The following is a 12,370-nucleotide window of genomic DNA, read 5'->3' as shown; positions in this document are numbered from 1 at the left end:
AAAAAATTGAAGACAAGTGAATATTAGACTGTTCAAAAAAATAGCAGTGTTTGTATTCTTCTTTACAAACTCAAACATTCACTATATAAACTGAAAAATGTTTGAAGGTTTTGTTTTCCTTTGAATCACTTAATTAATATTTAGTTGTATAAGCACTGTTTCTGAGAACTGCTGTACATCTGTGTTGCATGGAGTCAACCAACTTCTGGCACTTGTGAACAGGTATTCAAGCCCAGGATGATTGGACTACATTCCACAGTTCTTCTCTATTTCTTGGTTTTGCCTCAGAAACTGCATTTTTGATGTCACCCCACAAGTTTTCTATTGGATTAAGATCCGGGGATTTGGCTGGCCACTCCATAACGTCAATCTTGTTGGTCTGGAACCAAGATGTTCCACGTTTACTGGTGTGTTTGGGGTCGTTGTCTTGTTGGAACACCCATTTCAAGGGCATTTCCTCTTCAGCATAAGGCAGCATGACCTCTACAAGTATTCTGATGTATTCAAACTGATCCATGATCCCTGGTATGCGATAAATAGGCCCAACACCGTAGTATGAGAAACATCCCCATATCATGATGCTTGCGCAACCATGCTTCACTGTCTTCACAGTGTACTGTGGCTTGAATTCAGTGTTTGGGGGTCATCTGACAAACTGTCTCCGGCCACTAGACCCAAAAAGAACAATCTTACTTTCATCAGTCCACAAAATGTTGCGCCATTTCTTTTTAGGCCAGTCAATGTGCTCTTTGGCAAATTGTAACCTCTTCAGCACGTCTTTTTTTCAACAGTGGGACTTTGTGGGGACTTTTTGCAGATAGCTTGGCTTCACATAGGCATCTTCTAATTGTAACAGTACTCACAGGTAACTTTAGGCCTTCTTTGATCTTCCTGGAGCTGATTGTTAGCCGAGTCCTTGCCATTTTGGCTATTCTTCTATCGAATGGTAGTTTTTCGCTTTCTTCCACATCTTTCAGGTTTTGGTTGCCATTTTAAAGCATTTGCAATCATTTTAGCTGAGCAGAATATCATTTTCTGCACTTCTTTATATTTTTTCCCCTCTTCAATCCAATCAACTTTTTAATCAAGGTACGTTGTCTTTCCCATGATTGTGATTCCTACTGAACCAGACTGAGAGACCATTTAAAGGCTCAGGAACCCTTTGCAGGTGTTATGGCTTAATTAGCTGATTAGAGTGGGACACTTTGAGCCTAGAATATTGCACCTTTTCACAATATTCTAATTTTCTGAGATTGTGGATTTGGGGTTTTCATGAGCTGTAAGCCATAATCATCACAATTATGACAAATCACGGCTTGAACTATCTTGCTTTGCATGTAATGAGTCTATCTCATATATTAGTTTCATCTTTTAAGTTGCATTACTGAAATAAATGAACTGTTGCACGATATTCTAATTTTTCGAGTTTCACCTGTAAATATTAATTAAGTGATTCAAAGGAAAGCAAAATCTTCAAACATTTTTCAGTTTATATAGTGAATGTTTGAGTTTGTAAAGAAGAATACAAACACTGCTATTTTTTTGAACAGTCTAATATTCATTTTCTTCAATTTATTTAGAGGAACAACACAAATTTGATATATTTTTCTTCATGTTTTGATTTGGAATAGAATGTATAGTGTTCCCAATGCATTTGTGTGTATGGAAATAAAAGCTATTAGAAGGATTTTGAGCTTTGTTCACTTTTTTCAACACACTGCTATTATTTTGAACACAACTGTATGTATTACATATATGCTCCTGCTTCCCTGCACGCTAGTAATCTTGTGAATGGACTGTTCCTGGTGTCATTGCACCCATAGACTGGCTCCGGTGATCAAAAACCACCAAAAGAAAACTCTGTCTCAAAAAAATTATAAATATGTCATATGAGTACAGTGTTGCATGACTAAGTAATTGTCACTCACAGTGTGATAGTGTTGAAAGCTGAAAATTGGCCTGGACTGGAAGGGGGTGAAAGTGTCCAGACATGAAGTGGTTAAGTGTCCGCTTACAGTGTGTTAATGCACATTATGTTAAGACAGCCCTTTGAAATGAAAGGGCTTGCAATGCATCCTTGCAAGCTGAAACTTGGATGTGGTGCTTTTTGAGTAGTGCAGCCCAACGCACTGCCATATGATGTGGTGCATCATGTTGGGTGGTGGGGTACATTGGGGTGCCAATTCAAAAATGAATGGTTCCAAAACATAATAACACAAGTTACATGATTACCACAATAAGTTTGTGCAAATTGCCTCTAAAGAAAAACAAAATACAGCAACCACTTCATTAGACAAGCAAATATAACATCAATCTATATTTATGCTCTGAATATTAGATATTTTCTGTTATATGGAATATAATTTGTTTACTGATCTGCTTCTATTTTTGTATGTGTTTTCATGTTCGTTTTTCTTGCTGATCATGTAGAAAGAATCAGAAGAAGGTAGCTGGGCACAGGTAAGAGCACTATTGCTGCATGCTCACATTTTCAAAAACCAATATCAATGAAGACACTGTGGGCTATATTTAATGACAGATCAGGATGATATTGAAAAATATATGCAGTAGCAGCTTGTCATTTTAATAATTTCCAACTGAGGACCATAAATTTGGATACTGAAGTCCATTGATTTATTTTGATTTTTATATAGTTCTAGGTCAATTTTTCTTTTTCCTGTCTGTATACCTCTCATTGAGGAACATCCACATGTCCCCTTACTTTTACTGGCCCACTTATGTCCACTTCCCCTTCCAGTGGTTTTTCTCCTCCATTCACCTACTGGATCAAAGACACTAATCTTTTCCTAGCTGAAACACTGTCACTCTGCCTACTCCTACCTATCCCAGCTACAGTGATTGGTTGATGGTCAGGAGTACAACCAAAAGCAATCAAGCAACCAAGACTACAAAGGAATAGAAGTTATGCAGCTGAAAAAATCTTATATAGGCAGCATGGAAAAATGAAGAATATGGTAACATTTCCCACCATTTAGACTGTTTTTGCCAACATCCCAATATATAAAGACCAAGAAAAAGTAGAAATATTCCCCTGGGACTTTATATGCAAAAAACACAGTGAGTATACAAAAGTATAAAACAGTACTGTTTATTGCAAAAAATTATTGCGATAAGAAGAATCAAAAGATTTGATGAAGTGACTTTCAATACAATGGTTCATAGTTCACATACAGAGCATTCACAATGTGTATAGGACCTGACAGTCTGTAATACATCAACTGACAAATGGGCTAGCAGCCCAAAAGAACTTGTACAGTGATTTTGTCCAGTGTTTCAGAACGTATGCTTCCTTCTTCAAGCAAAAAAATATGTCAGGTCTAAAACATAACAACGTATCAGATAAGTGTAAACAACATAATACATGATATCACTTTGAAAATATGTGAGAAAAAGCTGATTACTCAAACACTTACAAACTGCACCACATCGAATAATGGATGACAAATATTCATAAAAAATTGAATGAGGATGCTCTCCGAATGACACGCCAGGGCAGGCAGGGATGCCTCGATGGACCATCCACTAGCAAGGACCACATTACAGCAGCCAATACGGGGATATATTGAGTATAATAAAAGCCATAAATAAAGAAAATCTCCTGTTTGTTTTTTAGCACAAAGGAGTAGTATAATATATAGCTCGAACACATGGATATAGGGGCTCAATTAAAGTGTGTAATATAACAGTGTAATAAGTCCAACCCAGGTAAAGGTAGCAAAAAACTTGTATGTGAGCCTATACTGTATAATTAAACTCACCCCACTAGAAGGAGAACATAAAATAATATTAAAATATTATATAGTGCTCACCAATGGTACCTCTGTATTATCACGTGGCGCCTCCTAAAGATCATCCAAGAGAAATGAGAATGCAAAGGGGCTAGTATAAATAGCAGTAATCCAATGCTGACAAGCCAATGACCAGCTAACCATGTTTGGCGCCAAATGTAATTAATAATTAAGTGTTTGAATTCTCCCCCTATGTTGCTGCACAAGGCAGCACCAAGGCCGCAACTAGTGGTTCCCTGACCCCGTGAGCACGGTTCCTGCCCACCCGTGCACTGACGCCATGTGCAAGCGTCATGATTCCACACACATGCAGGGCCACACACATGCTGACCTGGCCACAGCCTTCCACAGGGCACTGCCCATCCACCCAGCAGCCCAGAAACCCAAGGCATACTGACCCCACATGTGGGGAGTGTAAACTGCAGATACCCAAGGCCGAGGCCAGATAGCATAAGAGATAAAATGGGTACTATACAAGGATATGTATCCACCTTAGGGAAGATCTCAACCTAAAGTTATTGGTCATAGGTCACCAACTCACCATATATTTTGCAGTGCTACTCCAAAGCCATAATCATGAATAGAAGAAAAGACTTATAGTGTACCAAAGGGGCCACCCTTACATAGGCTTTAAAGGATGACCAAATGCAGTGTAACCAAACCATACAGCTTTATTGAGATCAAAATTTTATAAAATCGGTCAGAGTGACCAGCCGTCCTCCAATCACCATTAAAATAAGGCTAGATAATGTTATCACCTTAAATAACAAGCCTGACCACTCAGTGAGTGATGGAACTAACCACCTCCAAAGGATGATGGCCAGACCCCAATGGGTTGCCAAGTATTCCGTAATGCAGGTACACCAAAGTCCCTATAAGGGTAAATATCCTTTGAAGCTTCGCTGTCATTTACAGCATAAGTTGCATATAGAAAGTCTGTTGTTGCAGCGGAACATGATATGCGAGTAGGTGCCCCAACCTGTGAGGGATAGGGTTAGTCCACAGTAAAAAAAAGCTAGATGGACAAGGCAGGCTGAACAAACATGTAGTATGACTCAATAGTCAGAAGGCCAGCCATAGGGTGAAGCTATCACTCAATTATGACCATATGCAGCCAATACCCTTCTATATTGGGATTACACTCCAGTGGGCACAGGGAGCATAACTCATGAATTAATGCAATATATGGATGGAGCATGCCACTAACACAATGATGGAGCCACAGACAATAAACCCAAGAATTAAACTGAAATAGTGGCATAGGTATCGATATACAATCACTTGCAGTATGCCCGAGGGCTCTCACCACTCTGATGTATTGGTCTGTACTCGTGCCAGGCTTTGCTCGCTGGTGTCCAGTCCTCCACACGGTATGCTGTGGCTTCATAAAGATGGGCTTTTAGTGCTGTTGCTGGGCTATGCACGCTGATATCCAGATCTCCACAGGGTATACTAATCCTTGGGGTGTCATGGTTCCTAGCTTAAAATTCCAACTCTTTTCTTTTCTCAGTAGCAACATTTTGAAGTCACCTCTTTTATGTGATAACTTAATGGTATACAAAGGATAACATAAGACCCCCCCGGATAGTACACCAAGGGGGCCTGGGCACGTCGGGTGGTGGACAGTATCACCGCCGGCGCCCCCTACTGGGCCACCCTCTGACTGTCAGTGGGAGCATACACCTTATAAAGTTCATAATACGTATTAATGGCACAAGTAGTACATACAAAATAATACTTGAATGGAAAAGGAGAACATCAGAGAAAATGCATAAAATTTGCAAAGAAATATATGATACGTGAATAGCAAAATAAGTGGAATAAAATAGAAACTGTACAGATCTTTTTCACAACCCCCAGAGTCTAAACCAGGCAAAAATGGTTTGAAATTGAAGGCCTCATTAAGGCCAGGTGAATTAGTGGCATTGAGTTGGTAAATCCACCTTAGTTCCTGCTGTAGGAGGGTCTTGATACGGTCTAGCCCTAAAAAATTTATTTGTGGAAAAATGCCCCCATGAACAGATGCCACATGTCAACCCAAAGGAAGCTCAGGGTCACTCTTGCGCATGCTGTTGACGTGTCTGTGGACTCTGCGCCAAAAGGGCAGCTTGGTCTTACCAACATAGAAGCACCCACATTTGCAGAATAAAAAGTAAACAACCCCTAAAGTCTTGCGATTGACATAATGTCTCAGAAAAAAGGTTTGATTGTTGGGAAGTTGAATATGCAGATGTGTGTCCATGAACTTGCAATAGGAACAAGACCCACAGGGAAAAGTCCCCATGTTTTACATGAGTCTCCTCTGTTGGCTTCCCTGTACTCACTGTGAACAAGCTGGCCACCCACCGAGGGCACCCTCCTGTAGGTGATGGCTGGCACAGCAGGCACATAGGGGGCCACAACAGGGTCAACGGTAAGCAAATGCCAATATTTCTGTACAATCTGTCTGATTTGCATATGCTGTGTGGAGTACCAAGTGACAACATGTATGTTGTCATCACGTTTTTTTGCTTTAGTAGAAAAATGAAGATCATGACGTGTGGATAGACAGGCTCTTTTGCAGGCTCTTTTCAGACAGGAGTTGGTATAACCACGTTCCATTAGGTGTTGTCTCAACACATTAGCTTCCTTTTTAAATAGTATATCATTAGAACAATTGCGTTTGGCACAAAGGTATTGACTATAAGGAATAGGATGGAAGCTAGTTGCATGCAATATGGTATTCAGTGATGTTGGTTCACTCATCAATTGGCCATCAACAGATCTATGGAGGCGAACATCCAGAAAAGTAATTGTACGTTTCTCTTGCTACCTTTACCTGGGTCGGACTCACTGGGCTATTGATTACACTGTTATATTACATACTTTAATTGAGCCCCTATATCAAAAATCCATGTGTTCGAGCTATATATTAAACTACCCCTTTGTGCTAAATAACAAACAGGAGATTTTCTTTATTCATGGCTTCTATTATACTCGATAGATCCCCTTATTGGATGCTGTAATGTGGTCCTTGATGGTGGATGGTCTATTGGGGTGTCTCTGCCTGTCCTATCCCTAACGTGTCATTCAGAGAGCATCCTCATTCAAGTTTTTTTGGAATCTATGTCATCCATTACTTGATGTGGTGCAGTTTGTAAGTGTTATCATATATTATGTTGTTCACACTTATTGATACGTTGTTATGTTTTAGACCTGACATATTGTTTTCCTGAATAAGGAAACATGAGTTCTGAAACGTGTCGGATTTATCTGGACACTATCACTGTACAAGTTCTTTTGGGCTGCTAGCCCATTTTTCAGTTGATGTATTACAGACTGTCAGGTCCTATGCACACTGTGTATGCTCTGTATGTGAACTATGAACCATTGTATTGTAATTCACTTCATCAAATCTTTTGATTCTTTTTATTGCAATAATTTTTTGTAATAACCATTACTGTTTTATACTTTTGTATATGCATTGTGTTTTTGCCATATAAAGTTCCAGGGGAATATTTCTATTTTTTCTTGGTCTTTATAGGTGGCATGAGACAGTGTGATTCCTGTATTGCCAGGCTGTGTTCCACCTGCTTGTCCAAAATTATTAAGTAGTGGGATATTTTGTTTTATATAACACAGGTTGGAGCTTCATGCTGATACTGTTTGGCTATATGCAGGGTTCATTTAGTAAAGGCAACTAGACTGTTCACTTTGCAAGGGAATTTTGCATAATGTTAGTGAATATGGTAAAAATACACTTTGCAAAGAATACTGGAAAAATAAAAATAAAAACGTTATTAGATGATGGAGGTCAGTGGAGCTTTATCACATTCAGTAAGTAACAGGAAAGTGACCTTGCAAAGTAAAAACATCGTACAAAAGTGAAAAGCCTATTTGCCTTTGGTAATCAGTCCCAAACTCTCTATCAAATGGTGTGACCTTTCAGAAACAGGAGTGTTGTTTTGAGATCATGTAAGACTTTAATTCCACGCAGGTCATTTTTTTTTTCTTTATAGCAAGGGGCCAGTACTAATGCATTTAGAACTTTTAACCTATTTGAAAGTTATTTCAGGAAACTAAATTGATTTTTTTCACTTCATTATTATTGACTACTATATGTAGATAAATGGCATAAAATCACGGATTTAATGTTAATTCTGGACTGTTAAACCAAGAATAGTGAAATAGTCTAAGGGGTGGGCAGCATGGATACTTATGCAAAACACTGTTTGAGCTAATGCTGTACATACTAGTATAATATATACTATTATGTCTGTAATAACTTACTATTCACTGTGCTCTTTAGACATTAGCATATGGAGATATGAATCATGAATGGATTGGTAATGAATGGCTGCCTAGTTTGGGCTTACCTCAGTACAGAAGCTATTTCATGGAATGCCTGGTAGATGCAAGAATGTTGGATCATCTAACAAAGAAAGACCTGCGAGTGCACTTAAAAATGGTGGATAGCTTTCATAGGTAAGTGCTATAAAACTGAGCAAAAGGTTAAAGCATTAGGCCCTATTTCAGGCATTCTTTAAATTTTTCGATGGAATGTCTGTTTTATTTTATTGTCTGTGAAGTCATGAGGTAGACTTTCACTCACTTCCTGTTCCTGTAGCAGATGTGCGAAAAATGGGAGAGAGAAGAATCTGCTACGGAAAAACACTATTGCTATTTCTGTATGGTGTACTAAACTATAACTTTACCTTTTAGAAAAAAAATTAATTTGAATGCACCAGCCTCTGATACCCTTCCATTTCCAGGTTATTTTTCCGTTTTCAGTGATGTGTGACAAATACTTTGGTGACAAATTCTTTTGGTGGCATTTGAGTTTTTGTTTAACATTTTTGTTACATAAAGGAAAAAAAATATCAAAAAACTGTTTCCCCGACAGTATTTTGTTATAAAACATAACAAATAAAAATGCAGGACATCATGAACACCCCTGAAATTACCTCTTTTTTGAAGGTCAACACCCCAGGGTGGTCTAATATTTGGCCGTAATTCTTTTGCAAGTAAGCTTGAATTCAGGTGGTTAAAACATGGGTCTTTGTAATGGTGCACTAGATACAACATATAATTTATGTACAGATCATACATTGTGGAAGGAGGTGGTAAAGGGGTTAATGTACAGGTGACATAACATGGGAGGATGGAGATGAAGGGGTTATAGTGCATGATAAGGAAGACGAAGACATTAATATACATGCCAGACAGAGAAAAGATAGAGATGAGTTGTACAGGAGAGGAGGATGGGTGGTGAAAAGGTTAAAAACAATTCCACATTAAAATTAATCAAACTAATGAAATCAGTTGCTGCCTATCAATCATACATTAAATCTTCATTCATAAGACTGTCTTTCCTACTTTTCCTCCATTGTAGGAGGAAGGGGTGGACTTTCAAATGTAAAAAGTAGTACTGTTTATACTTGTGTTCAATGTGAAATCACAGCAATCACAAGTCACAATGCCATTTTAAATAGCTTTGTGCATTTTGTGTATGATCTGCACTGTGTAATGACAGCACATCCATAGGCACAGCACCATTTTAAAACAGCGCTCCAAAAAAGCACAGCCACCATGCTGCTGCTTTAAAACAAATGGCGGCAGTAAAGTGGTTAAAATGTATTCTTATCCAGAATAAAAATAACAAGTTTTGTCTGGAGTGGGGAAGAAGTATATGTGGTCCTGTTGATGAGATTTTCATGTGTTGTGGTGATGGCTTGTTCCAGATCAAAAAATTGAGCAGAAATCTCGAACAGATACACAGAAATAAAACACTTTTGTTTTTCAATTCCTCACTCTGGGACAGCATTGTCAGTGGAGCGTGAGTGGAAATCTCCCTAACAAGATTTTGGCAATTTGTAGAATTTGCTTTGTGAATCCTTGTAGAATTGAAGTTACCAACAGGGAAGGTTTCTTCTTTTCTCAGATAATTGTAGTTGAGTATCCTTAGTGGAATGGTGCTTATGAGATGTCTCAAGTTGAGTGGTTTCCTGAAGTAAGGTTCTTATGTCAAAAAGGCAAAATTATTTAAGGCGTGATTCATGTTTAATGAAGATACCCCTAAGCACGCATTTGAGCACCTCCCATTGAATGGGTAGGGCTGTGGAGTCCTGAAGGTGTTTAGACTGAAAATTAGAAATGGCTTGGAGGACCTCTGTTGTACAGAGCAGGGGCGGACTGACCATTTGGAAACTCGGGCACTGCCCGAGGGCCCGGGGTCAGTAGGCGGCCCCATGAGATGCCCCTGGTACCTTTTTCATAGGCTTTTTTGAGTTTGGGCAAGGACACAGGAGCCCCATGATCCCCTAATGCCCTGGGGCCCCATGAGTTGCCAGTCCACCCCTGGTACAGAGTGAGTCTTGTAATAGATTGTCCTTTAGCTTCTACATCCAGTCAGGTTTAGTGAGGTATGGAAAAGAGAGAGTCAGATATATGGGAGCGTGATCTGATGAGAAAACATTGAGGGCAGAAAGTCAGGGCATACTGGCTTACTAGAAAAAGGTCTATGAGTGAGTAAGAGTCGTGTGCCGACGAGAAAAAAAGAGTAGTCTTTGTCATTGGGGTAAGCGACCCTCCGAACATTGACTAAGTGATATTGAAGAAGGACCCTTTTAAACTTGTTAAGTTGTTTGCAAAATATTGAGCTCCTACCTCCAGAGGTATCCATTTTGGAGTCAAGGGCAATTAAAATTGCCTGCTAGTAGAAGCACCCCTTCGGCAAAGCCAACAGGGAAGGTGATAAAAATGCTGCTTACAGCAAGCTTATACAAGCCATAAGAGCCATACAAGCTAAGATAGCTGAAACACAGATGACAGTAGAATTACTGGTAAGGTCATATCAGTGTTGACAAGACTCTGACATGAATGCTGATACAACTCTTGAGATCACTAAGATGTAAAAAAAAAGCAAAAGGTGTTCAACCTTTTTCCTTTCTGAGTGCTGTAGTGATTTATCATGGATGGCGGCATGACAAAATTGTAGATAACAGCATGTATCACCAGTACATCTTCTGCTCCTCTTTAAACTCTATTCAATTGTCACAAAGATATAGCAGCATTTCAGAGTTTAACACCTGTTCTTTCAACAGGCTCCTGGTGTTTGACCCTAAAAGGTTGCTGTATCCTTGTGACAAATAAATGGAGTTCAAAAAGAAGCAGAAAATGCTCAAGTGATGCATAGTATTCACTACTTTTCACCAATTTAAGCCCAACCCAAGCTTTTTTTTTACAAGTTTAAGGATAAGTTCACCTTTCATGACATATTACATTTTACACCCATATTCAGGGTGTAAAATGTAATGAAAGCAATGGCCCCTGCTCCCCCTACTGCCCTGCTGTGACAGCTAGCAGGGATTCCCCCCCCCCCACCGTTAGCTTCCAAATTCTAAAAAAACGTGGCCGCGCGGGGCATCACTTCCCTGTGAATTAGAAACTACAAGTCCCAACAGCCTTAGTGGCTGTCGGCTTGTAGTTCTCAATGAACTACCACAGTGCTGTGGAGTGCTGCAGTAGTTCATTGATTCTTCCTTTCAGTATATCTACTTGCCCATATATCCCGTACGGGCAAGCAGTTAGACTGATAGATCTGCAGGAGACCTGCATAGCACCGGTGATCTGCTGATCGCTAGTGCAATGCTTTACAGATTCCTGTAGCACAAAATAATAAATGCACATTTTTTTACCTACAAAAAATGTGCAGTTATTATTTTTTTATCAAACGGTAATCATATCCTATGCTAGAGTTATCATAATGGTGAGAGAGCATGATGGGAGCTTTTCTTTCTCACCAAACTTGGAATTCAGAGACATTATTAAAATCTCCTGCAGGATAAAGAAGCATTTGTTTTAATATTTTACATACAATAGAAGAAATGTTTAAATTGTAATTCCAACTTTCTAAACACTAATGTATATCTAAAGCAATTTTTTCTTCAGATAGAGTAGGAAATTGTTAAAACCCCTGTTAACCAGTTACGTTTTTAACTCTTGGGGGTGTTAAACCGCAGATGCAACAGAAAGTGATAGGAAATACAACAATTTACAGTTGAGAGAATGAATCACTCCAGTGGAGATAGAGACAGCAATAAAAACCTGACTGTTGTCCTCACACTCCCATGGTCTGTCCAAAGAGTAGCTTCTATAATTTTCTGGCTCTGCACACTGACTTGTGAGTGGTGAGAGCAAGGTCATGGATAATGTGGGTACCACCAGTCCTGCTGTACGGGGCCCAGGTCAGAAGGGGGCCCAGGCAGCTGGGTGAATCAGATGTAGGCAGGGAGGGTGATCAGTCAGCACATTGGGGGGGGGGCAATTACTGGAACCAATCCTCTGTATGGCTCTCTCTGCAGCAGCTGAAATCGAGGGAGAGGAGAAGAAGCCAGCTTTCAACTGCTGCATAGAGAGCCATACAGGGGATCACCTTCAGTAATTGCCCCCCCCCCACCACCACAATTATTACCTTCCCTGTGCACAATATATTTCCCCCTGTCCGTCTCCACCCCCACAGTTCTGCCGGCTTGCCTCCTTTCCTTTCCACTGGCAGCTGCAAGCACACAATAGGATCCTTC

At 39.7% G+C, this 12,370-nt stretch overlaps 1 protein-coding gene across 11 annotated transcripts in view; it reads left to right on the top strand.

Moving 5' to 3' along the window:
* Positions 1-12,370, top strand: part of PPFIA2 (PPFI scaffold protein A2) — a 455,338-nt gene that overhangs the window by 414,540 nt on the left and 28,428 nt on the right. For all 11 annotated transcript variants that reach the window (XM_089652248.1, XM_089652279.1, XM_089652271.1 and 8 more), the window contains 2 exons: positions 2,431-2,460; positions 8,098-8,273. In XM_089652248.1, the coding sequence (XP_089508374.1) occupies positions 2,431-2,460; positions 8,098-8,273 (206 nt within the window). The remainder of the gene's footprint in view (positions 1-2,430; positions 2,461-8,097; positions 8,274-12,370) is intronic.

The sequence above is a fragment of the Staurois parvus genome, unplaced genomic scaffold (genome assembly GCF_062004578.1).
Source record: "Staurois parvus isolate SC_StPar_1 unplaced genomic scaffold, SC_StPar_1.0 ptg000025l, whole genome shotgun sequence".
In the NCBI taxonomy this organism is placed as follows: Eukaryota; Metazoa; Chordata; class Amphibia; order Anura; family Ranidae; genus Staurois; species Staurois parvus.
Note: the sequence above shows the minus strand (reverse complement) of the source record. Positions and strands in the feature narration are given on the sequence as shown.